Source organism: Sardina pilchardus, chromosome 12, assembly GCF_963854185.1.
Source record: "Sardina pilchardus chromosome 12, fSarPil1.1, whole genome shotgun sequence".
Taxonomy (NCBI): Eukaryota; Metazoa; Chordata; class Actinopteri; order Clupeiformes; family Clupeidae; genus Sardina; species Sardina pilchardus.
The window spans coordinates 32,014,960-32,042,915 of record NC_085005.1 but is presented as its reverse complement, the minus strand read 5'-3'; the positions used below and the strand labels follow the sequence as shown (position 1 = coordinate 32,042,915).

The 27,956-nt window shown below is 43.7% G+C and overlaps 1 protein-coding gene and 2 long non-coding RNA genes across 4 annotated transcripts; 2 read left to right on the top strand and 1 right to left on the bottom strand.

Annotated features, from left to right (window-relative positions):
* Positions 1-359: 359 nt before the first annotated feature.
* LOC134098535 (Fc receptor-like protein 5) lies at positions 360-10,156 on the top strand. Of its 2 annotated transcripts, none has more exons than XM_062551609.1 (12): positions 360-443; positions 1,200-1,229; positions 1,472-1,822; positions 1,929-2,228; positions 2,427-2,768; positions 3,297-3,575; positions 4,731-5,063; positions 5,454-5,753; positions 5,888-6,238; positions 7,075-7,353; positions 7,497-7,847; positions 8,592-10,155. In XM_062551609.1, exons 1-12 carry the CDS (start codon positions 413-415, stop codon positions 8,870-8,872), a joined length of 3,228 nt encoding a protein of 1,075 aa, XP_062407593.1. In that variant the 5' UTR covers positions 360-412; the 3' UTR covers positions 8,873-10,155. The 2 variants fall into 2 exon arrangements, with proteins under 2 accessions (XP_062407593.1, XP_062407594.1); XM_062551610.1 differs by having other exon boundaries at positions 398-443; positions 1,475-1,822; positions 8,592-10,156.
* A 267-nt stretch (positions 10,157-10,423) lies between these two features.
* On the bottom strand, positions 10,424-12,838 carry LOC134098537 (uncharacterized). Its single transcript, XR_009941068.1, has 2 exons — positions 11,559-12,838; positions 10,424-11,005 (listed from the first exon to the last, which is right to left on the bottom strand). It is a non-coding gene; the product is annotated as an uncharacterized LOC134098537 (long non-coding RNA).
* LOC134098536 (uncharacterized) lies at positions 12,752-13,965 on the top strand. Its single transcript, XR_009941067.1, has 3 exons — positions 12,752-12,814; positions 13,241-13,289; positions 13,428-13,965. It is a non-coding gene; the product is annotated as an uncharacterized LOC134098536 (long non-coding RNA).
* Positions 13,966-27,956: the final 13,991 nt, after the last annotated feature.

Here is a 27,956-nt window from a genome sequence, read left to right as displayed (position 1 = left end):
CGTTTAGCCAAAGGCTTCTTCTGCCCAGGAAGAATTTAGACAAATTGTGTTATTCCTTCACTACAGCCTGGATAAAAATGTAATTTACATTTGTGTTGTTATTATGGCGAATGCTGAATACTTTTGAACATCCAGATTTAGGGATGACTCTCTTGCTTCATACTGTATCTGTCAGTTCCTTAGAAAACATCTTGAATTTGCTTCTTTGTCCAAATGCTTTGGTGTTTTGTCTTGTATGTGCTTCACATGCCCCGGCGTCACAAGTATCAATACTAGTTTATCAGTGGAGGGAGGAGTTAGGGAGATTTCTCATGTAGCCAATTGGATGCGATGTTCACATGCCTCTTGCATGCTTTATCTGTTAACCTGTGTACCTGTGTTCAGTCAGACGCTCAATCAATCCTGCCACAGCATGGAGCTCTCCGCGTCATATCAGCTGATCTGTGAGTACGTCTACAGTAATGTATAGCTTCTCATTTCAATAGGCACCATGTCCATACCATGACCAATACACATTCAAGTCTTTTCCACTGATCATAGCCTCCCTCTGTGCCTTGTTCTCTTTGTGGCTTTGTCATGTCAACCACTGTCTTAAATATCCAACTCCAATTTCCCTTACCGGTCAATGTCTCGTGTACATAAATACACCTAGATGTATATTTTGTTTGCTTTTGTTTTTGTACTGTTCTGGGATACTCAATTTGTTGTGCTTTCCAGCAAAGTGTCCCATACGATCTAATTGGTGATGAAAATCATCTAGTTTGTCAGAAAAATGCACTTCAACACAGCACAGGACTTTATGACATTTTAAACCGCTGTTGATGGAAAACCGTTTTGATGCTTCTTATGTCGCTCAAAAATGCACTTGTAAATCTGATGGGAAAGGGGCTGTTGTAAATCTGAGGGAAATGACAAAAGCATCTGCTAAGAACTACAGTAGAAACACATATCCATTATGCCTGAAAATTACTACATCTATAGCGGGTGTTATCGGTTTGTGGATTTGTGCAGGTTTGTGCTACCTGAGAAATGTCCTGTGTATAAGTATATCAAGTTCAGTTGGTCTTGAAATAGGGGTAGCACACTCCATTCCAATGGCGCACGCCCAGATGCCATGCATCGCTACTTCTCTGTGCTGACCTGCTCAGTATTACTGAATCATGTCACATGACCAGAAATTCTGTTTTCGTTTGAACTAGGGCTGATTCTTCTACTGGGACACACAGAAGGTAACTGCAACATATGCAAAATGCTTTTGACAGTTTCTAACCAAGTTTAAGTTAAAGTCCCTGTAAACCAAAAATAAATAAATATATGTTGTAAGTGTGTTAGGCCACAATAAATAAATATGTGTTCTAAGTGTGTTAGGCCACAATAAATAAATATGTGTTCTAAGTATGTTAAACCACAGAAAAAGGTGCCTTGTTAGACCCTGAGGAAGAAAAAAAACCGATGTGTTGCTCGTCAACAGCAGGGACGCGCCCCGCTCTCAGTGTCTCTCCACACAGCTGGGCGACTGAAGGAGACTTGGTGACTCTGAGCTGTGAGGTTCCAGGCTCGTCCACAAAATGGACATTTCTCTGGTACAGAGCAGTTCCCTTCCGAAGAGCTGATCCGTTCAATGAGGAATCTCCTATTTTTGATGACAGAAAAAAACCTTACTATGTGGAGCTCCTCCCAGACAGCAGCAGGGGAGCTGGAGGCTCCTACACTCTCAGCCCTGCTGCTCATAAACACACTGGGAGTTATGTGTGCAGAGCAGAGGGAGGAGAACCAGCCTCTCTGACAGACTTCAGTGAGATTAAGACTCTCTGGGTCACAGGTGAGTAACTACTACAGGTGTTCATTGGTCAAATGAAGGACAAATCCCTTGAGCATCAGACCATTTGTCACCTCCATGGGTCACCAGTTTCTCCTCCGTGTCTCAGGTCTGTCTCCTCCGGCCTCTCTGGTCATCAGACCCAACAGAACTCAGCTGTTCTATTCCGAGTCCGTCTCCCTGAGCTGTGAGGTGCAGGACAAGTCCACGGGATGGAGGCTGAGATGGAGAACAGGAAGAGTGACATCAGGCGACGACAGAGAAGACAATCGAGACTGTCCATACGGTTGGTACTCAGAAAGTGGAACCACTTGTAGAACCTCAATACGGTCGCTGCAGGACAGCGGAACCTACTGGTGCGAGTCTGAGTCTGGACAATACAGCAATGCTGTCAACATCTCAATAAACTGTAAGTATGTCATACAAGATGTGATTAAATATATTTATTTATGAATATTTATTTATTTACGTTTGAAGTTTGTGTACTGTGTCTTTACATGAAAGGAAGTTCTGACATTGCTCAACATGGTACATGCATGTTGAACTGTACATTCTTCATAAATGTAAACTTTAAATCTTTCTTTGACATAAAAAACCCCATGAATAGATAAACCGAAAGCAGAAATCAGAAATCCTGCACACAGTTGGGCAACGGAAGGAGACTCGGTTACTCTGAGCTGTGAGGTCACCGACGACTCCCTCAACTGGACAGTCCTGTGGTACCGAGCGGTTCGTTCCAGAACTGACTACTACACAGAGGGTTCTTTTACCTTCAACGATAACTATTATACTGCAGAGCTCCTCCCAGACAGCAGCAGAGGAGCTGGAGGCTCCTACACTCTCAGCCCTGCTGCTCCTCAGCACTCTGGGCTTTATGTGTGCAGAGCAGAGGGAGGAGATCCAGTCTACCAGACGGGCTTCAGTGGTGTGGTGGCTCTCTGGGTCACAGGTGAGTAACTAGTCCTACAGGTCAGCGTTTCTTAGTGTGGTCCGCAAACTATCCCCTAGTGTTCCGCAAGCTATCCCCTAGTGTTCCGCCAGCTATCCCCTAGTGTTCCGCAAGCTATCCCCTAGTGTTCCGCCAGCTATCCCCTAGTGTTCCGCCAGCTATCCCCTAGTGTTCCGCAAGCTATCCCCTAGTGTTCCGCCAGCTATCCCCTAGTGTTCCGCAAGCTATCCCCTAGTGTTCCGCCAGCTATCCCCTAGTGTTCCGCCAGCTATCCCCTAGTGTTCCGCAAGCTATCCCCTAGTGTTCCGCAAGCTATCCCCTAGTGTTCCGCAAGCTATCCCCTAGTGATCCGCAAGTTGTTTTCTTTTCTATTATTATTATTATTTTATTGGTCAATTGGTCCCTGATCTGAAAAAGTCTGAGAAACCTGGCTATAGGTGCTAATTTGTCTCGGCATGAACTAGACAACTACTGTAGCTATTTCTCTCCATGATTAGTATACTCACTTCTTTCTCCTCTGTGTGTCAGGTCTGTCTCCTCCAGCCTCTCTGGTCATCACACCCAACAGAGCTCAGCTGTTTGAGTCTGAGTCTCTCTCCCTGAGCTGTGAGGTGCAGGACCAGTCCACTGGATGGAGGCTGAGATGGGACACACTGAATAATGAGGGCCGGGTCTGTCCTGATGGGTGGGGGTCAGAAGCTGGACCCGCATGCACCACTAGTAGAGCACAGAGAGCAGATGCAGGCGTCTACTGGTGTGAGTCTGAATCTGGGAAATACAGCAATGCTCTCAACGTGTCAATACAACGTACGTATAAAAACAAATCCCATTTATCAAAGTGATTTTCCTGATCAAAAGGTGTGTGTGCTGTATAGGTGCATTGGAATCTAACACACGGACCTAATGCACAGTAGGTGCAGATCCAATCGGAGCACTCTCCACTCTCCACTCACACTGAATGGCTGAGTCCACCTCTGAGGAGGGCTTCAATAGAGAGACGCCGGCTCGTCCTCTTATAATATTTTGCTGCTGTAACGGATGCTAGCTAGCATAGCTGTGTATGTAGAACGTATTAAACCTCTCTCCTTAAGAGTCCTGCTGGCATGACAGCTAGCAGTCTGGGCTTGTAGCTCGATCGTCAGCACGCTCGACACCCGATCCGAGTTGTTCCCAGGTTTGAGTCTGGGCATGTGCAGGGCTGAACACAGGTGACATGGCTTTACTGTGCTCAATACTGTACATTTACATTTATTTAGCATAATGCTTCAAAGCGACTTACAAAAGACAATTATGTTTATAATATAACAAACAATTATATTACCAGGGCCATTCTCCTCTCCATTCAACTTGGGGTTATAAGTGCCTTGCTCAACAATCAAAGCTGGGATTCGAACCCACAACTTTTCAGACTGCTGCATGCTAGCCCAACTCCTTAACAAACTACACTACCACCATCCAAGTATCCATTTCTGCTTGTGCTACTGGTAACTGGTATGGGAAACCCCAGGAAGCCGTCTATTACGAGATACTTCTTGGCGGGTGTTGGTTTTGAAAGAGAAGGAGGTGGTGCCATTCATGGCTTTTAAGTCCTCCTGCGTAGTGGGCTTAGGAGAATGAGTATGAGTGGATAGTGCGCTTAGGATGAGTGTGAGTGGATAGTGCGCTTATGAGTGGATAGTGCGCTTATGAGTGGATAGTGCGCTTAGGAGAATGAGTATGAGTGGATAGTGCGCTTAGGAGAATGAGTATGAGTGGATAGTGCGCTTAGGAGAATGAGTATGAGTGGATAGTGCGCTTTGGAGAATGAGTATGAGTGGATAGTGCCCTTTGGAGAATGAGTATGAGTGGATAGTGTTTCCGATGGGACCTGTGCTTATGTCATGACCCATGTGCTTGATAGCTACAGTTGTAACCCAGAGCTTTGTCATAACACATATTATATTAATGAAACACTTTCTACAGAGAAGCCCATTCCAGTTCTCAGTGCTTCTACGGACAGCTGGCCTGCTGAAGGAGACTCGGTAACTCTGAGTTGTGAGGTTTCAGACACCTCCTTAAAGTGGACATTCCTCTGGTACAGAGCAGTTCCCTACAGAAAGGATTTACCTGGTTTGAAACACAAATGGATCAATTACAACGCAGAGCTCCTCCCAGACAGCAGCAGAGGAGCTGGAGGCTCCTACACTCTCAGCCCTGCTGCTCTTCAACACACTGGGCTTTATGTGTGCAGAGCAGAGGGAGGAGAACCAGCCTACCAGACAGACTTCAGTGAAGTGGTACCTCTCTGGGTCACAGGTGAGTAACACATTACCACAGGTGCTTGTCTCAATAAAAACTCCCCATAAACTCCCCCCAAGAACAGGTCAGGGCTCCATTGAAGTCTATGGCCTTTGCTCTGCATAAAGAGGGATTTTGCACCAGAGAGGTAGCTCACCCCTACCTTCAGTATTACCAGAGTGTGTGTGTGTGTGTGTGTGTGTGTGTGTGTGAGGAAGCTCACCCCTACCTTCAGTATTACCAGAGACATTCCATGCAGGCTTTTACTTTTGTTAACTGGCTACCCAAACAACCCTAACTTTTTTTGTTTCCAGTTTGTTGTTGTTGTTGTTGTTGTTTTGTGTACAGTGTACTCACAGAGTCCCTGACTGCATCGTTAAGGTCTGCTGTTTCTCATCCGCATCTCAGGTGTGTCTCCTCCAGCTTCCCTGCTCCTCAGACCCAACAGAGCGCTGTTTACGTCTGAGTCGGTCTCCCTGAGCTGTGAGGCGAAGGACCAGTCCAGCGGGTGGAGGCTGAGATGGGACTCCAGCAAGCAAGTGAGCTTGTACACCACTCGTGACCACATACGTCAGTGTCCACAGGGTTGGACCTCAGGAGCTGGAACCTCGTGCAGCACCAGTAAGCTAGAAGCGGAGGACAGGGGCACGTACTGGTGTGAGTCTGAATCTGGACAACACAGCAACGCAGTCAATGTAACAGTGAAGAGTAAGTGCGAGCCAACACATTGTGATTCATTTAAGCATTATGTTTATCGATTTGTTTCCAATGTGTGTGTGTGTGTGTGTGTGTGTGACATAATGTTTGTTAGATATTTTATGAATAACTCTGTTGATCCACAGACAAACCTGACACAACTCTCCGAGTGTTCAGTGTTCCTACTCTCGGCTGGCCGGATGAAGGAGGCTCAGTTACTCTGCAATGTGATGTGGATGACCGCTCCTTTAACTGGACAATCCTGTGGTACAGAGCAGTGCCCTACAGAAGTGGCGCTTCAGCCAAACCAGCTGTTCGCTACAAGATGAGCAGTTACTCTGCGGAGCTTCTCCCAGACAGCAGCAGAGGAGCTGGAGGCTCCTACACTCTCAGCCCTGCTGCTCTTCAACACACTGGGCTTTATGTGTGCAGAGCAGAGGGAGGAGATCCAGCCTACCTGACAGACTTCAGTAATGTGGAGACTCTTTGGGTTGTAGGTAAGTACGCTAACTACTTAAAGGGTCCGTGTTCCCTCCAATTCATTGGATTACAGACTCTGAATCCATAGCAACCGCAGTTATTGGAAAGCTGATCTGTTTCATTTTCAGCACCAGAATAAAAGTCTGAATCCGATAAAAAGCATGTGTGGCATGAAGGTGTGTGAGATCTGTCAATTGAGTGTGTCTCGTGTTCAGTGTGTGAGACTCCAGTAGATCCTGTAATGTTAGAATGTGTGAGACTGGAGTAGATCCTGTCATGTTAGAATGTGTGAGACTGGAGTAGATCCTGTCATGTTAGAATGTGTGAGACTGGAGTAGATCCTGTAATGTTAGAATGTGTGAGACTGGAGTAGATCCTGTAATGTTAGAATGTGAAAATCCTCTCCCGATGACTTTCACTCCAAGACTGGCAAGATGGCAGCGATCAGTGAGTTGTTCAGAACCTTTCTTTTAGTAAACTCTGTGTACACAAACAATGTTCTCAGTGCTCGAGTTCATGTGTAGAGACACTGATGATACTTTGATCAAGGTTTCATGTTGTGTCGAGTCTTTTTAGTGTTCTAAAAATAGCACTTTTGATGCAGTTCTGGGATGAGGCAGACAGACCGATTGAGTAGTGTTGTAAAATATACACGCTAACACTGTAGGGGAAGCTCTGCAGAGAAACCGGCAAGCGTAAAAGGAGAAAACAGTGAAGAAATCGCTAAACCTGCATAGTTTGCTTGCTTCAAAAATGCATCTGGTTGCAATATGAAACATCACCATTAGATGGCACTAAAACATACAGTACACCATGCCCCTCTAAGTTCCACTCTTTCCCTCCTGTATCTCAGGTCTGTCTCCTCCAGCCTCTCTGGTCATCAGACCCAACAGGACTCAGCTGTTTGAGTATGAGTCTGTGTCCCTGAGCTGTGAGGGCCACGGCAGCTCTACCGGATGGAGGCTGAGATGGGTTGGACAGAGAGAAGAGGGACCAGACTGTCCAAAATCCTGGCGATTAGAGGCGGGACCCACATGTACAACCAGTGAGCTACACCCACATGACAGTGCAGTGTACTGGTGTGCATCTGAATCTGGAGAGCACAGCAACCCTTTCAAATTACGATCTAACTGTAAGTATGAAAGTAAAATTGGATATAAAGAAATGTTACATTTATGCTTTATTTAGTGAATTTGTTGCTTTAAGCAGTACATTTTTTTAATGGAATATTTACTGAGCGTATTTACTGAAAAACGTTCAACTGCTGATCAACAGTGAGGCCCAGAGCTTTTCTTCGTGTCAGTCCACACAGCTGGCCAGTTGAAGGAGACTCGGTGACGCTGAACTGTGAGATCACCGACACGTCCTTAGACTGGACATTCCTCTGGTACCGAGCAGTTCCCATACAAGGGTCTGGTCCCATCACGGACGGCTCAACTGCCACTGACATTAATCGCAATCGTTACTCTGTGGAGCTCCTCCCAGACAGCAGCAGAGGAGCTGGAGGCTCCTACACTCTCAGCCCTGCTACTCTTCAACACACTGGGCTTTACGTGTGCAGAGCAGAGGGAGGAGATCCAGCCTACCTGACTATGTACAGCGATGTGAAGCCACTGCGGGTCATTGGTGAGTAACTATTCCCACAGATCCTAGTCAGTCTTGTCTGATGCCTCGTTCAGATATACGGCAGATATACGTTATACAGTTCAGATATACGGCAACACGGAATGACCAAATGCTGAGCGATCGTGTGATGGCCAATATGAGGTGACAGCAGGCAATACAACAAGTGATGCCGAGTGGCTGGGTACCGAGTTAGAATATTTACCTTTAGGGGGCGCTGTGGCGCAGCAGGCTACAGGGCTGGTGCCTTATACGGGTCCGAGTGCCCACGGGGACCCAGGTTCTAATCTGGCCTGCAGTCATGTCCCGATCCCACCCCATCTCTCTCTCTCTCACTTGTTTCCTGTCTACCTCTACACTTTCCTATCACGATAAAGGCAAAAAGGCCAAAATATACTTTACATTTTTTTTTTACAGTAAGTATGTAATATTCAACTTTTGAGTGACACGACTCATTACTATGTGCTTTGCGAAACACTTTTTTTTCTCCCATTTTTTCTGGGTTTTTATCGTCCAAAAAATGAATCAGTTAATGCAGATAATACATTAATAATGAGTCCATGAATTGACTATGGAAATAACTGTTACTTTAGATTACAGCCCTATGTAATTATTGCTGTCAACATAAATGTGTCTCTAGGAATCTTAATCCAATCTTAATGTTCCAATCTGAAACGTCACCACGAGATGGCGCTAAAACATCCACTGTGCCCCTTTAACTCCATCCATTTCTCATCCGTATCTCAGGCCTGTCTCCTCCAGCCACTCTGGTCATCAGACCCAGCAGAACAGCCCTGCGTCTATCTGAGTCCGTCTCCCTGAGCTGTGAGGTGCAGGACAAGTCCGCAGGATGGAGGCTGAGGTGGGAGACCAATAGGAGAGAGGAGTCCGTCTGTCCTGCTAGCTGGAGATCAGAGGCTGCACTCACCTGCAGCACCAGTGGCCTCCAGGCCCGGGACAGAGGAGTGTACTGGTGTGAGTCTGAGTCTGGACAGCACAGCAATGCAGCTCATATCACCATACAGTGATAGAGGAGTGTACTGGTGTGAGTCTGAGTCTGGACAGCACAGCAATGCAGCTCATGTCACCATACAGTGATAGAGGAGTGTACTGGTGTGAGTCTGAGTCTGGACAGCACAGCAATGCAGCTCATGTCACCATACAGTGATAGAGGAGTGTACTGGTGTGAGTCTGAGGCTGGACAGCACAGCAATGCAGCTCATGTCACCATACAGTGATAGAGGAGTGTACTGGTGTGAGTCTGAGGCTGGACAGCACAGCAATGCAGCTCATGTCACCATACGGTGATGAGTGGACCGCTGAGATGAGTTCAGTCCAAATCCCTGATTTCAGTGTTGTAATGTACTGTTCTGTACTTTAGGCCTACATAAAACATGTTGGACCATAATTATTGACACCATCCAAGTACAATAAATCAATTTAGCTGATTCTTTTTTTTTAATTTTATTGCCCCTCATTTCCATCTGTGAAACAATATTGCTTATTATAAAACAGTTAAGTCCGGTCGAGCTGTTTATCAATTTTTGATTGGACTAGAGGCCTTTTGAGTCATCCTGAGTGGCGATATCCCAGGATAATGGCGCTCAAAACTTTTGCAATGAATTTCCAACACGAACATTACATTCATTGATAAAGAGAGATCAACAATTTTATAATAACATCTTGGAGTGAGAAAGACACAAGTAGGTGGCCAGTATACAAGTATTACACATTTTAAGGGAAAAAGTTTGAACTTATTTGGTCTACTGCTGTATTCGAGTTCACTCCGCCACCTTGGATAATTTTTTTTTTAGTTCCCTTCAAAGCAAAGTACAGTATATGTCTCTGGTGGTGTCACGTTACCTGATATCAGTATAGTATATCAGTATTGTGTGCGCAGAGGATGAATGAACAAAAATATAAATAAATGATAGGAAAGATAATTTGATATCTTAAAGCTAAATTAGTAGGTGATGGAGCTATTGTATAAGAGCAATATGACACTCATGATGGTGGGGGTGGTAAAGCCTGAAATGATCTCCTCTACCATCTCCTGTCCCACTCGTGTCTGTAATGCCTTTATACATCAGGCAGAACATATCCGTGGACATTTATAATATGCTACTCGCTAAAGTTTCACTCAGTGGTTGAAATTAGCAAAACTAAGGAAAATACTTAGACGTTTGGAAACCCTTTTTCATTTGTCTTAAAGGAACACACCAACATTTTGAGAAATTAGCTTATTCACTGTCACTACCAGAGTTAAATGAGATGATACTGTATATTTCCTTCTTGTCCCTGTGCACGCAGTAACTCCCACCCACACACACACACACACACACACACACACACAAGCACTCTTTCAAGGAGAGGTTCAAACAAACAAACAAACAAACAAACAAACAAAAAAGTGTCAGCTTGTGGTTGAACTTCATTCAATGCATATTGACTACATAGAAGACCTAATGTCACATTTTGGCTAATAGCTTAATCTAAACAGTGCTGTTTTCTTTAGACAATTAATGCAGCAAAACATGCATTTAATGACAACATAAAAATAAAAATCTCTTAGCAGAGAATGTGTTGCAAATGCTTTGATGTTTTATTTAGAACAAGGAGGAGCAGTTATAGTACCAACACCCAGAGCAGGTATTCATCAGGAATGATCATGTTTGGACCTAAAGGAACATTGAAGTCATATTCAGTGTTGTGATCTTGCGTTCATGACCACTTCTCAAAATTCTGTCTACTGTCTCCGTTCGGATCATTAGACAAGTCAAAAGAATTTCTGTTTAATTTTCAGCTTGCCAAATGCTCCCATATTTAGCTAATATGATAGCACAACCAGCTCTGGCTATCACACTTCATTCTGAATTGACTTCTCGTGAGGCCGGTAGGCTAATGGTTGCGGTCGTCATCGTTATCTGCGTTATCCGCATTATCGGCGTTCACGCCGATTCCGCCCTTTCCGCTGGGAAAGGACACAGAATTTCCTGGTGCAATCTGCTCCCCGTCCGTCTCATCGCCCGTCTCATCGCCCGGTCCTGTCACTCTGGCGCAGGCGGAGCTTCCCGTGCCATTGGCCACGTTGGTGTGGTGCAAAGCCCAGCGGTCTAGAATATCCTGGCCAATACGACCCTTGGACAGAGCAAACAAAACACCTGTGTGCAAGCACGACAAACAAACATACATAACATCAAAAGATACAACAAACAAACACACACAACATTAAAAGATAACAAACTAACATATACGCAACATTAAAAGATATAACAAACAAATGTGCATAACATCAAAACATATAACAAACAAACATACAGAACATCACAAGATGTAACAAACAAACATACACAACATCACAAGATATTACAAGCATACATACAGAACATCACAAGATATAATGAGCAAACATACACATCATTCACAAGATATAACGAGCAAACATATACAATATCAAAAGAAATAGAGACAGTAAAGCTTCATACAGCTCCACCTGTTCCTGCTTTATCAGCATGTTGTCCCATTCCAAAGCTGGACACGAAAAACAAAGTAACCGAATGAAAAATGGAAGAAATTCATTCATTTTGGATCCCTAATTTTGTAGTCACATGATTTTCCTTTCAGTATTTAGATAGATAAATGATTAGTATACAAGATCTGAATATATCCACACCAATATAAGTACTAGGCCTATGGACAAAAGGAGTTTCTTACCCAAATTCCACAGAATTGTGCAGGGTGTTCAGTCGAGTCCTTGCTATTAGAAGGTCAGAAAGTGTGTCACTTCATTTATAGGAAAGAAGACAACGGTTGGTCAACACATGAACCAATCAAAGGAAGAAAAGGAAAAAGGAACTGCATGTGACCTTGACCTTTAAGCCAATGACCTTGAGTACTGAATCATGTCATGTTGTTTGACCTTGCTGTGGATATATCGGGCAAACACAGCAGATGCTGCCGTACAACCGTGGCATCACAGCCAGAAATCAGAATCTGAAGAAGACCACACGGGTCGAAACATAATTTCTGTGCTAAAGAAAATAAAACCAAAAAGAAGGATTTCAAGTGTCCAAAGTGTTTTTCAATTTTTTACGATTTACTCTTGTTCTGCACCTTGACCTGGGATGTGCACAAACTTTTTTACTATATCACGGCCAGAAAACCTGTAGTGGGTGAAGGCATAACAACACAGAGAGAAAATAGCTCACACTCACAATAACACATATTGGTGGGAAACACATGTGAGAGCTACTATAGAGGAGCACAATAAGAGCCCAGAATCATCAAAAGGCAATCCACAACAATCCAAACCGGCTCTCAGGGTTAGAGTACATGTACAGTAGGCCTATATGCACTATAAACGGAGTGCACTGTGACTCAAAACATTACAGTGATCACACATGTGCTGAGGTGGGAAACTCGAGATAACTCGTGTTAAGTGAGGTCCTCAAGTGGTGTCTATTTTGTCCTTGGAGGGAGAACAACAAAGAGAGGATTAATGAGTGTGACTGACATGCTACAAAACAGTTCCCTTCTGCCAAAGTGGTTGACGGAGGTTTGAGATGACCTAACAGGACAAATGGTTGGATGAAGGCCTGTTTGAGCCAGTTGATGAAGAACTGGGGAGGGGAGGAGAGGGGGATGTGTGGGCCATTTTCCTTCTGTAAAAACAATGTGATTTGTCATTACCACATACATCTCACATACAGCAGGAAGACAATTTAACTTAACAAAAAGTCAGCATTTTTAACACATTAGGTCACTTCAAACCTATGTCAGCGTGTTATTTTCCTCATTTTTATGTCAATGTTATCAGTCTCTCTTGTGATTCTAAGCATCTTCATTGGTCAATGTGTTGTCCAGCTTCATTCTTCAACTGTATAAATGATCAAGTGACTTCTCATTCTGACCGCACTGCTGTCTTCTAAGAACTGGCTTGATATCCTGTCAACATTTGGAGTGGCATCTGTGTGAGTTAAACTACTTATAATATATTAAATATCATAACCTCTTTGTGAGTTAAACTATGTATACTATTATATATCATAATCTATTTGTGAGTTAAACTACTTATAATATACTGTATATCATAACCTCTGTGTGAGTTAAACTACTTATAATATAGTGTATATCACAACCTCTGTGTGAGTTAAACTACGTATATTATATTATATAATCATAACCTCTTAGTGCCAGTAAGTACTCTCTGTGTCCATCATATATCATGTACTTTCTATAAATAACTCAACATTTAGTAGTCACATTTAAACAATGCAAGTTGAAGACATTGTGAAACTCGTTTTTAAAACATAATACAAGTATCTTTAGTTCCAAGTGATTAAATAGGCTACAAACAAATGAAAACAAAAATATAAAAATAAACATTTTTTTTGCAGTGTACCGTACAACATCAGAATGGGTTCTGCTGGAAGCGTTGTTGATTCTGTAAGAAGCTTTTCATTTGTCAGTTGTGGTCTTAGATAAGTTTGAACTGTAAAGATTTTGTTCTCAGAAATATTTGGTTTTATTCTTGAGGTGTTTGTAGTTTCTTAAAACTGCTCATGAGGTTTTTCCTCCCACCAGGTTGATACAATCCGGGGTTGGACCCAACATCACACCAACGTGGCCAATGCCAGTGGGAAGACTATCTACGTCAAAGTGAGGAGTCCTGGAGGAACAGATTATGAACAGATTTCTGCAGGAAGTTCAGTGTCGTTTGGAACAGATAAGGGCCAAGTCACCTTGATGGTCTACGACAACAGCAACTATGACAGCTACCTGGCGAGCAAAACTCTGGATTCTGATTACAGCATGATAGTCAAGAGCAGTGGATCTGGCTTTACTATAGTGAGAGCAAAATATGGCGCAATTTGGCAAGAAGGTTAAACAGAAACTTGAACTGTCCAATTGAAGCTGATCTGACTATGTTTGATACATTATTTAGAAAATTAGTCATAAATACGAAATCACAATCATATTAACTCTCTCCAGGCATAGCAAAATCATTAATGACAAACAAATGGTGAGATTTTTGTCTGCATTCAGGTTTGCCTAAACAGTAACCCAATCTCTTCTTCATAACGTTCAATGAAATCATTAAAGCATTGCAAGCTGCAACCCATTACACATGTGGATATCTTTATTTTATAGTCCCCCTCACGGTTCATGTCACAGAAAGTGTGCATATGATCTTTATTTTATAGTCCCCCTCACGGTTCATGTCACAGAAAGTGTGCATATGTCGGTGTCAGAAAACGCTCCATCCCACTGAATTGTGTGTGTGTGAATTGACTGAAACATCAAGAAAAATGCCTATTTAGACTACTTTTTTTGTGTGTATACACACTTGACCACCTCTCACAGATATAATTAGCAATATCTGTTGTGCTAATGAATCTCTGACCACTTGCTTACATCGTCTACCCATTCTGTTATCAGCTCAGGATCAGGCAAATAATCGGCATTAGCTAATACTAATTTATAAAATTACATTTTCTGAATTTTGCAGGGTGCTAAGTTGAGAGTCTTGGCTATTAGAAGATCATAGGGGTGGAACGGTACACAGAAGTCACGGTTGGGTTCATACCTTGGTTCAGACATCATGATTCGATATGTTCGGTACAATGGAGGGAAAAACAGAAATGCAGAAGGCAATTATCTACAATCCTGGCAATCATCTACTTCCTGAATTTTTCGTCAACGATTCCCAGAACACCGTAACACCGGGGCACATGAAACTTGGTGGGCATGTAGCCCCAGTAGACTTCTATGGAAAAATTTGGTTTGGTCCCCGGGGTCCACTCCACCCCTGCGCTGGCCCCCCCGAAACCCCAAAATTACAGTTTTTCCTAAATAACTACCTGAACCGTGGCACCGAGGATGACAAAATGTTTATGGTATGTTGGTCTCAAGAGCCCACATCAACTTAGCTCATAACCAGTCCTTTGTGATTTGCACCCCCATGGTAAAAAATGAAAATGCAATATTATATTGCTTCAATCACCCCTATCATTAGATGTTATGAACTGCACCAAATTTCATGTGTATGATTAACCTGACACCCTCTGGGAGTATGCCAAGTTTTGTGGAATTTCATCCATGGGGGGCTATAAAATAAATGAATTTATTTGTACATTTAGTGACTACACCCATTGGCCTGCAGATGGTGGTATTAAGCAAAGGGTTGCTCTGGTTGCCTTACACTCACATACCCAACAACTGATAAAAACAAGGTTGACACACAGTCGTATCCACCACTCTCACCTGACCGGGAAACCAAAGTTTTCCCAACCTTGCAAGAGACCTCTCTTGTGGGTCGCCACCACTCGCCATACCCATCCTTAGTGCTGCTATCTCTCTCTCTCTCTCTCTCTCTCTCACACACACACACACACACACACACACACACAAACACACACACTACCACCACCACTCGCCATACCCATCCTTAGTGCTGCTATCTTTCTCTCTCTCTCACACACACACACACACACACACACACACACACCACCACCACCACCACCACCACCACTCGCCATACCCATCCTTAGTGCTGCTATCTCTCTCTCTCTCTCACACACACACACACACACACACACACACACACACACCCCACCACCACTCGCCATACCCATCCCTAGTGCTGCTATCTCTGATTGACTCACTGGACTGTCGGCCTGACTGAGAACTGTACCATAGGCGGAGCTCGGCTACCTTGATGCCAATGAGAGCTTCACAGAGCTCAAGCGGGACTACAGATTAGGTGTCCCTGAAGAACTTGTGTATCAAACAGTAGTTCCACATCGCACTAATTAATTTCCACGCAAGTTTTATTTATTTTTAATACCGTGTGTGTAAATTCATGTACCGAACAGTGACACACCAAACGGTGACGCCCGTACCGTTGCGGTTCAATACCGATACATACTGTATACCTTTCCACCTGTAGAAGATCAGAAAGTGTGTCACTTCATTTCTATAAAACAAGAAAACGGTTGGTCAACACATTACCCAATCAAAGGAGGAAAAGGAAAAAAGAACTGATTGCCATATGACCTGGCCTGAATGTGACCTTGACCTTTAATCCAATGACCTTGAGTACTGAATCATGTCATGTACAGTTTGACCTTGCTGTGGATATATTGGGCAAATACTGCAGATGCTGCCATACAACCGTGGCATCACGACCAGAAAACCTGTAGTGGGTGCAGGCATAACAACACAGAGAGAAAATAGCTCACACTCACAATAACACATCCCTGCTGAAAAAAACAGCAAGAAACCAGCTTAGGCTGGTGGCTGGTTTTAGCTGGTTTTAGCTGGTCTTTTCCCAAAACACAGTTATTATTGCTGGTCTTTGCTGGTGTAGCTGGTTAGGCCACCAGCTAGACATGCTGGCGTGACCATCTGAGGAAGCTGGTCGTGCTGGTGTGACCAGCCTGTCGTTTGGGATACAACTGGTTTAAGATGGTCATGCTGGTGACCAGCCTGTCAAGCTGGACAAAGATGGTCAAGCTGGTTTTCCAGAATAACCAACATAAGCTGGCGTGGCCAGTAAAAACCAGCAATGTAGACCAGCAACACCAACTAAAATGACCAGCTTAAGGTGGTACGACAATCAAAACCAGCTGAATTACCATCATAAGCTGGGTAAACCAGCTGAAGGTGTGTTTTCGCGAGAGTTTTGCTGGTCTAGCTGGTTAACCATCAAAGGGTGGTCAAATAAGCTGGTTAACAAGCTGGTCAACCGCCCCAGTCGTGGCGCAACTGGCTGGGGCACCTGCACCGCACGCCGGCGACCCGGGTTCGATTCCCGCCCCGTGGTCCTTTCCGGATCCCACCCCTACTCTCTCTCCCACTCGCTTCCTGTCACTCTACACTGTCCTGTCACATTAAAGGCATAAAAGCCCCAAAAAATATACTTTAAAAAAAAAAACAAAAAAAAAACAAGCTGGTCAACCAGCAAACCACCTTTAGCTGGTCAGGCTGTTTTTTTCAGCAGGGATACTGGTGGGAAGGAAACACATGTGAGAGCTATTAGTATGAGCATGATCAGAGCCCAGAATCATCAAAAGGCAATCCACAACAATCCAAACCGGCTCTCAGGGTTAGAGTACATGTACAGTATGCACTATAAACGGAGTGCACTGTGACTCAACACATTACAGTGATCACACATGTGCTGCGGTGGGAAACTCCAGATAAGCTTAAGTCCTCAGGTGGTGTCTTGTTGTCCCCTGGAACGAAAGGGACAAGGAGAGGATTAATGAGTGTGACTGACTGACATGCTACAAAACAGTTCCCTTCTGCCAAAGTGGTTGACGGAAGTTTGAGATGACCTAACAGGACAAATGGTTGGATGAAGGCCTGTTTGAGCCAGTTGATGAAGAACTGAGGAGGGGAGGAGAGGGGGATGTGTGGGCCATTTTCCTTCTGTAAAAACAATGTGATTTTGTCATTACATACAGTACATCTCACATACAGTATGAAGACAACTTAACTTCTACAAAAAGTTAGCATTTCTAACACATTAGGTCACTTCAAACCTACGTCAGCGTGTTATTTTCCTCATTTTTATGTCAATGTTATCGGTCTCTCTTGTGAGTCTAAGCGTCTTCATTGGTCAATGTGTTGTCCAGCTTCATTCTTCAACTGTATAAATAATCAAGTGACTTCTCATTCTGACCGCACTGCTGTCTTCTAAGAACTGGCTTGATATCCTGTCAACATTTGGAGTGGCATCTGTGTGAGTTAAACCACTTATATAATATTACATACCTCTTTGTGCAAGTATGTACTCTCTGTGTCCGTCATATATTGTGTACTTTCTAAAAATAACTTTCACATTTAAACAATGCAAGTTGAATACATTGTGAAACTCGTTTTTACAACATAACACATCAAGTAACCTTGAATTTCTTGAATTTCCCCTTGGGGATCAATAAAGTATCAAAGTATCAATAAAGTATCTATCTATCTATATCTAACCTAAGTTTCGAGTGATTGAATAGGCTACAAACATATGAAAACAAAATTAATATGAATATATAATAAATACATGTTTTTTTGCAGAGTACAGCATCAGAATGGGTTCTGCTGAAAGCGCTGCTGAGTCTGTAAGAAGCTTTTCGTTTGTCAGTTATGGTCTTAGATACGTTTGAACTGTACAGAGGATTTTGTTTTCGAAGGAAATATTTGTTTTTTGCTTTTGAGGTGTTTGTAGTTTCTTAAAACTGCTCATGAGGTTTTTCTCTCCCCAGGCTACTAAAGTCTTGAGTTGGTCCCAACATCACACCAACGTGGCCAATGCCAGTGGGGAGACTATCTACGTCAGCGTGAGCAGTCCTGGAGGAACAGATTATGAACAGATTTCTGCAGGAAGTTCAGTGTCGTTTGCAACACAGAAGGGTACGGTTACCGTGACGGTGTACGACGACAGCAGCTACAGCAACAGCCGGGCGAGCAAAACACTGGCCTCTGATTACAGCATGATAGTCAAGAGCAGTGGATCTGGCTTTTACATAGTGGGAGCAAAATATGGCACAATTTGGCAAGAAGGTTAAACAAAAACTCTATGGAATAGTCCAATTGAAGATGAATTGACTGTTTAATAAATTATTTTGAAAATTAGTCATAAATATGACACAACCATATTAACTTTATAACTCTCTCCTGGCGTAGCACAGTTATGCATGAGAAACAGATGGTGAGATTCTTGTCTTTCAGTTTTGCCTAAACAGTAACTCTATCTCTTCTCCATACGCTCAATGAAATCATTAAAGCATTGTAAGTTGCAATACATTATACATGTGGATATCTTTATGTTAAAGTCTTTGAAATGCTGTTTTCACTGCCTTCAAATGAAACTCTAAAGTTCAGAGATCAACAGAAACATCACAAAGGATCATGGAAATGCTGCAATTCACATCTGGCTCAGTGTGATTCAACCAGCCGACAACCGCACACACTCATTCAGCAAGCAAGAACTCTATATTCCACTACTCTGTAGCACCAGAGACTAATGAGGAAACACAAATAATCCTCCATACAAATGTATGGGGTGAGTTTGTTAGTTGCCCCAAATAACTGCCCGAAACATGTTACCAAGATGGCCACTGAGTGGGGGGACTTGCCTGAAAGGACCTTGGTAGCACTCACTCAGTAGCCAGACTTTTAAGGCCAATTCAAACTGAAGATTCGCGATAGTCTGAGATGGTTGCGGAGAGCAGTTGTGGCGGTGTGAATCAAAAGTTGCAAGCAGTTGCAAGCAGTTTCAAGCTGTCGCTAAACATTCAACATGTCAAATCTTAGTTGCAGAGTTTTAGAATACTTTTACGCAGAGCTATTGTGACGTTGGCTAAAAACTTCTAACTTGTCCTCACTCCTAGACTGTTGTTATGGTAACATTGTTGCTGTTATAATGTCTTTGCAGTGGTCTGAACGCCCCAGTTTTAGAACACATTGTTGCAGAAAGGTGCTGGTTTTTAGAATGTTGCAGCTCGTCTTGTCGCGGATCTTGTGTTTGAACTGGCCTTTAAGGGCAAGACACACAAAAGGTTGGTCAAAAAAGTGCCTCTGAACACACCGAAGCGACACTGACGCCGAGCGTACTTTCTGCACAGGCGCTAGGTGTGATACATTACCCATAACTGCAGGCTTCAGAGTCAGCCGCTAACGTTAGCACAATAAACGAAAAGTGAATGGTAACTGCTGATGATGTCCGCTATGGGTAGGACTTTGGTTAAACTTGAATATTGTTGCAAACTAACCTGGAAAGACACACGTTCAGCAACTGTGTGGCAGTCTACTAGTTCTAGCAAAAATATGATAGGATAGTTTATCAACATGGGTTTGTTACTTGGGCAAATGGTTAGTTTAAACAAAGTCCTTTGCTAGCAATGGTCCGAGATGTTTCGAAGGGCTAAGACTCCACCAAGCAGCTAGGGTCATTTGTGTCGTTCCTCTGTAAGGCCACCGATTTACAAACTGTGGAAAGGTCTCATAAGGACAAAATCTTTTGTAATCAGCAGCACCCCTAGTGATCTATACAGTGTGTGGTTTCAGCTGCCGTTTTGTCTGGGTTCTCGTTACCCTGTTGAGGGCCTGACTCAGGCCTGGGCCTCTGCTGGACCACTGGAGAATACCTGAACTCTAACTGTATTTGTCAAAGGAGACATTATAATCTGCTTGTGTCTGATATCATTTCAAGTCTCCATGTGAGAAATACAGTATTGTCAGTTGAAGAACAGTAAAGTAAAGAATATGCTGTTTTGGTAACTTGGGATATTTGATGCATCCACACCTCCTGTTCTCAGATAACAGATCCCCTGGTGATTCCAGATGATTGCTGATATGTTATTGTTAATATGTTAAATTGTTTTAGATATAAGGGGAGGAACACGGATGCTTTGCCACTTTTTCTGATCGCGTTTCTTCTATTCTGCCTCTTGTCTTTGACTGGCTAGACTCTGCCCTGCCTACGCATCTCTTCTGGAGGAGGCCTGGCTCTCTCTATCTCTCTTTCTCTCTCTCTCTCTGGCCTCTCTCTATGTTTCTCTCTCTCCATCTCTTTCCTCTTTGGGGTTTGTTATTTTCTCTATGTTTGATGTATTGTTTTACCTGATGTATTTAACATCTAACTTGTTTTATAACTTGTAAAGTTTGAGTTTGTCATTTTATTAAGCTTACTTTGTTCTTTTGTTACTTTGTTACAGTACAGTATATGCCTAACTGAGTTTTTATCTGACATTTAATGTGAATGTCATATCTACCTTTATGATTTACTGGCAAATAAATTGTTAATTCACACACCATTTATACGGTATAGTCCTTCTTGTATGCCATTCCACTACTCTGCTATAGTACTGCTACTTGGTAATCATTCAAGGTCAAGCTCCTCATTTTATGGAGTCCGATCATATCTGTTCACTGGACGTGAAATGACGAAAAAGCATCTGCAAGGTTGCACAAGCAAAAATGAAAAAGTGGTACGATGTAAGAGTGAAAGATGGAGTGTTTAAGGCAGGTGACAAAGTGCTCGCAGTACTCCCTGTCTCTGGTTCCTCATTACAGTCTTTATTTACTGGTCCATAAACAATTGAGCGATACATATCTGATCTGATGACTCATGTGAACATGCTCAAACCGTAGGCTACTTGAAGCGAAACTGCTATACTGCGGCGCTCACCGAGGTCCTGAATCAGGAGGCTCCACTTACAAAAGCATCAACTAGGCCCCAGCTGTGGCAGAACTGGCCGGGGAACCTGCACCACATGCCGGCGACTCGGGTTCAATTCCCACCCAGTGGTCCTTTCCGGATGCCACCCCGGCTCTCTATCTTATTCACTTACTGACACTGTCAATAAAGGCATAAAACGCCCCCCCCCCGCCCCCCCCCCCCCAAAAAAAAAAAAAAAAGCATCAACTCTTATTTTGTCATTGTTATGTTATCATCGTTGGTGGGTACTGAAGAAGATGACATAACAGACCCAAGTAAGTCTGTCCTGGTAGGCAGGATGAAAAACTCAGAAATGCTGGCCTTCTGAGAGTAAGGATATCCAACGGCTGATATGCAACTTCAGAAATGTTTTCAGTGATGTTCCATCGCAAACTAATGTGCTTGAGCCAGGGGCGTAGCCAGAGGGGTGGCTCCGGGTGGCACAGGCCACCCTTGAGATTCAGTTGGCCACCCCAGGTGCCACCCCAAAATCCTAGTCTACTATTCACCATTAACAGTCAAAGGCGAGAAATTTCTTGATGCACTTGCAGCACACTAGTTTGAAATATCAGGGTTCAGAAATATAAGCAATCTAGCAAACATGCTTGCAGTTATAGGCTACATGGCTTATTGTTTTTAGCATGTGAGTTTACAATAGGCCTACAGGCTACAGCTTGCGCTAACACGAAAACATAAATTTACCTATCTCATCTGCCAGTGCCCATTTATCTTATTACACACACAAAACCCAGTATTGTAATTGTAGAATCACGTAATAGGCACATTTTTTATATCTGCCTATCAGCCGACACTGTTGTATTGTTATGTTGTATTGTAAATAGTCTACTACCCTAATGTAATATTGACATTGTGGAAAGTTTATAGCTTAGGCCAGTGTTTCTTAACTAGTGGGTTGGAACCCAAAAGTGGGTTGTGGTACTGATCTGAGTGATGGGTCGCGGAGCTTGTGGCTAAAAAGAAATTTAAAAATCTATCATTGGCCCGTTATTTTGATAAACTTTATCCGTAGCCTATCTCAGCCATTGCCATGGCATGGACATAGACAATGTTTATGTGACAGGTCATGTTAGATTTAATGTTAGGGAGCTAATTTTATAAAAGTATGCATAATTTTAATTTAAAAGCAGTTAAAGACTTTACAAATGTAATGCCAAACATCTGCATTTTCCACACAAATAGGCCAGGGACTTTGCGTGTCTTATGTAGGCTACCTCACCATATTCGTTGGCCTGAATGCTAAATACATATATAGTTGGTCACAACTTTATGAACTTGTGAAATTACGGGTTCCAAAACCAGACCAGTTAAGAACCACTGGCAAAACACATTCCACACTTCCACTTTTGCTCAAATGGCCTAATTTCTGAACGGGTTTTGTTCAGAGCTGAAAATGAGTTGAAAACTGTATTTGACATTTTATCCAATTACAAAGACATTTGATGTGAGAGTATGGTCTTTGTCCTCCTTTGTCCTTCAATTTATGAGTATGGTGCTTGGTACATGGATTTACTCATGCATGTGTGATTATTTAACAACTTGAATCTGTTTCTGTTTATCTAGATGCCACCCTTGAATTTACCAGTGCCCCACTAGGGCCACCCTTGTTACAGATCTCTAGAATCGCCACTGGCTTGAGCATGATATTGATGTTGGTTTCACTCCACCGATGAAGCAGCATCCATATCGGGCTAACCCAATCAAAAGAGCACATTTGCAATGAGAAGTAAAGTACATGTTAAGCCACAACATCGCTGACCACAGCACTAGCGCCTGGAGTTCTCCTTGCATTTTCGTAGGTAAATCTGGTGGTTCTCTGCGTTTCTGTAGGGATTTCCGTAAAGTTATTTCAGTTACAAAGCCAGATTGTTTACCTCTGCCTCGTGCAGATGACTGCGTAGACAGGGTGGGGGCCGTTGTTTACATCAGTAAATTCAATATGCTCAAGAGCTATTGGCAAGTCCTGTTAACCACTCGCGCCAGGGAAATCTCTGCATTCGTCACTCCTGACGCATTTCGAACTTATCGTGTGATGCCATTCGCCATGCATAATGCCCCGGCTTTGTTTCAGAGGCTGGTGAACGTCATCCTAAACGGCATGTGTGAGTGTGAAGCCCTTTTAGACGATGGCCTTGTATACAGTCAGACATGGCCAGTACACATGTGTCAGATGTGCAAACTGCTCCAGCTTTATTGTCATAAGACCATGCCGAGGTTGGTTAAAATTTTCATGGATATTGGATATTGCAATGTGGTATTATGGTGGCCACATAGAGGGGAGTTTCTCCAGGATGCTAGTTTCACTGTTAAAGTGTAAAGGCCCGTTCACACCAAGAACGATAACGATAACGATAACTATAAATAAATATCGCTCTCATTAATATGAATGACAACGTTCACACATAAACTATAACGATAACGACATGAAGAACGATATTGTTGTTGATCACTTTCAGAGCGATTTTGAGAACGATAAAAAGCTAACAGCCAATCAGAACCCATAATAGCCATCACATTCATTAACATGAGGAGAGACTTTTCTTATCGTTGGCCAGTGTGGACGCTTTTATCGTTATGGTTATAGTTATAGTTATCGTTATCGTTCTTGGTGTGAACGGCCCTTTAGTCTGGCGAAAATTGAAAAAAAAATGTGTTGAAATACATCAACTAAGCCGTGGAAGAAGTATTTTTCGTTGATCACGCAGTACAGAGCTAGCACGGGCAAGAGCTACAGCCCAAAATAAGTGGGTTAGCATTGGGCTTAGAGCCATACGCTTTCAAAATCGCATTTTTAAACCACTAACATTGCTCAAAACAGTGGCAAACCTCGTCAGCAGCTTGCTCTAGGTGTCTACACATAAAATGAAGCAATAAAGCTGGAGCAGTCCAATAGTCCAGTTTCCCGAGCCAACTCCTTTCCTTCAGAGTGTGCTTTAAGACTGAGTTAGCGAAAGTTGTTGTTGTGTTGTTGTGCTGCAAGGGGACGTGGTATTTTCAGTTGAATGGATTTGTTTGTGTTCTGTTTTTTGATCATAGGCTGTGTGCAGGTCATGCAAATAGTCTCTGTCCAAAGAAATAATGATCGTGTGTGCGTTCTTCTTTCCCTCTGTGGTCGTGGTAGTGTGTGTGTGTTGATATGTAGGGATGCTAGTCACTGTGCATGGTTATAATAGTGATCGTGTGTCCTTTTTTGTTTTTGGGCCTTGGGCCGCTGTAGAGGCAGGCGCTATGGGAAGTGGATTTATGTTTGTGGCACAGGGAGGTCGAGATGGTGTGGGTCGGGGGGAGGGGCAGCACCACACTTGCACCGGGGCCAGAGCGGTAGATAAAACAGAATGGCGACACTCCCATAGACCTCCATAGGAAAAAATGGCAGCGCTTTTTCCAGGCTATTTCCTCGTTATGGGGCTTTTGGAACTGTTTACAGCCAATCTCTTGGTCAGTAGTCAATGAGTTAATTGATTACACCTTCCAGCATCAGAAGTACATCCCACCCTCCTGCGATTCAGCCATTCAGCACAGTTTTTTTTTAAATTTTGATCGTGGCGGCAACATCAAAGAGTGTCGCAACTCTCTCTATCTATGGCTCTGACCGGGGCCTTATGCAGCTACGCTACGCCACTGGGATGGAGTCACAAGGGCTCGTGGATGTCACACTAGCATGGACACACACACACACACACACACACACTTCAGAGGGGGTCATGAGAATGAATCTGCCTGTCACACACACGGTATCCGCCGTTCATTCCGACATACCAGCACTCCGACATTGACGTCCAATTGTCGTAGTGGCGGCATGTCTCCTTATGGGAAAAAGTCCCACCACTCCGACATTTTTTTTTTTCATGGTCGCAGTGGCGGTATTTAACTTTTTTTTCAAACAACGTGCCATTCCGACATGAGGTAATTAATAGGCTATTAATGTTACAGTTATTATTTTGCTGTCACTTCGTCTGTTTTATGGCCTATAAGGTTGTATTTGGTATCTGTGGATAGCTCTAGCTGTCCTCTTTTATCTGACATGCAAGCCATATATTTTTGACCACGGTTTCACGAGTAAATCAAACGAAACGCGGTAGCCGAAGCTATATGACATTCTTATTTTTTGTTACTTCGTCTGTTTTTATAACACAAAAGGATCGATGTGTTTGGTATGGAAAGCTCTGTTTCTCCTCTTTCATTTGATATGCGTGTCATGTCTGTGCGATGCCTGGTCCCGGAGTAGGCTAATTCAAGCGAGAGCAGTGGCTGCGTGGGTGAACGCAGAGCAATAGACTGTAAATATGATATACTTCGATTTAAATTCATGATTTTATTTTATTTTCATACTTGATCGTACAGACACGTGTCTAGTCTCGTTGGAAAGCCCCGGTTCTGCTCTTTCATGCAATATAGGTCTCATCTCGCTGTGACTAATAATCGCGGAGCAATGTAACAGAGAAGAATGGGTGTGTTTTTTGACGCACTTTGCGTCCGTCGGGCTCATAGGGTCCCTTAAATTGACTTGGAAAAAAATAGGATTTGTAAACTGTCGGAATGGGGGTACTAAAATGTGTCGGATTGGCAGCATGTCTAAATAGCAGCATGTCGAAATAGAGGCATGTCTAAATGGAAGCATGTCGTAGTGGTGGCATGTCTGAGTGGCAGCATGTAACCACACACACACACACACACACACACACACACACACACACACACACACACATCACTTCTGCATAAGATGACATAGCACCACACACTGACCAATGGAACCAAACCGCAGTATATATTTACACTATTCTTTTTCATTTGGGAGCCACTGCAAGTGTCTTTTCTCACGCTGTGCTCCTGATGCAAGGACACAGTGGACAAGTTGAGCTGCAGGTTAAAAGTGCCCTTGCATCAGGAGTCAAGCTGCTTACAGTATACTCACTGATCAACAGACTTCTGATGTGCTGTAGAAGTAGTAGAGAGAGTAGAGAGTAGAGATCAACTTCATTTGCCCGAGTCCAAATGAAGTAAGATCCCGAGACAAGACCAAGGGCACAAAAAAAAACAAGACCGGTCTCAAGTACTACAACACTCCTCTCCACTCTCTGCCATGACCCTCTGCTCTTGACTAAATGGATCCTATAGCATGCACAAACACACACACACACACACACAAACACACACACACACACACACACACACACACACACACACACACACACACACACACACACACACAAACACACACACACACACACACACACACACACACACACACACACACACACACACACACACACACACACACACACACACACACAAACACACACACACACACACACACACACACACACACAGCAAGACCTCTGCTCCTCCTCATGTGGCTTGCATGATGTTTCATCCAAACGTTTTGACCTGAGCTCTGCAGAAGAGTCTATTCTGAGACAGCGTGAGAACATTGACCGTGCTGAAGAGAGTGACCCCCACAACGTGTGGTTTAACCACAGGCAGGTTTGGAGGTGAAGAAGCCTGCACCAATCACAAGCCCCCCCCCCCCCCCCCTCACCCCCCCTCACCCCCCATGGACTTTTAACTTGCACCTCAACAGTGGACAAGCACAGCGTGAGAAAAGACACTTACAGCGGTTCCCAAATGAAAAAGAAAAATCAGAACAGTGTACATACTGTAGAGACTGCGGTTTGGTTCCATTGGTCAGTGTGTGGTGCTAGGTCATCTTATGCAGAAGTGATGTGTGTGTGACAGGCAGATTCATTATCACGACCCCCTGTGAATACTTATAGTATCACCAACCTGCCTGTACAAAGGAGGCTAAATGCATTAGCTTGGTGTTCTGTTAGCATTAGCACACCTCTATAGCTATTCCACTGAACATCCCTCTGACCAATGGTCACACTAACCCCCCAGTAACCCTCACTCCAGCTCCAGGATATCACAGTAGAGTGAGCTACATTGGGAGAAGCACAGAAGCTGACTCTGAAATGAGATAATCAGCGCCTGCAAAACACAAACCAATTACTCACATTTACCTGTGCTCTCCCTACAGGTGAAACCACAAGAGTGTAGAGACGCAAGCTGACCACCTGTGAAGTCAGAAGCACCAGTGGCCCTCAGTCTTCTTCTGTGGTCAGGTGCTATATTGAGCTCATTGTGGTTCCTCAAACAGGTTGCTTAGAGACACAAATGAACGAGATTAGAAGCACATTTAGGTGAGAGAAAGCTGTGTTCGTGATGTGTTTTGTGTGAGAGTCACAGGAGAGGGTAGAGTTGACTATGCCACTTAGGTTTAGCTGCTCAAGACAACTTAGCTTTAGCTGAGACAGACAGTGTCTAAAGGCCCGATCACATTATGGGCGGCATGCGCTATGAAACCCATTCATTTCAATGGGTTGAGAGCTCAAAAGCGGCTCTTCCGCTAAGCGCAGCAAAGCGCAGCGCCGGCGGCATTTTGCCGCTTTGCCGCTGTTGCGTTTGCCGCGGTCAAAGTTGAAACATGTTCAACTTTGACCGCGGCGCGCTGTAAGTGAATGGTCTTTTGCGCGGAGCCCAGCAGTAACCATAGAAATAGGAGCGGTAACAACAACAAAAATCGCAGAACGTTATCTCAACCAAGAGCAACCTAGCGGTGAGCGCAGCGCATGCCGTCTACAATGTGATCGGGCCTTAAGGCAGCTGTGAGGTCCAGCAGGATAAGGATGCTGGCATGGCCGCTGTGGGCAGCTAAGAGAAGGTCATTTAGCACCTGAACCAGGGCAGCCTCAGTGCTGTGCTTTGCCCTCAACCCAGACTGCAGCTCTTCCCAAAGGTCACCAGGGGTCAAGTGCTCTAAATGGAAGGCTGGTGATGGGCATGAAGGTCAGTTTAAAGTCACCAATGGCAGTGGGCAG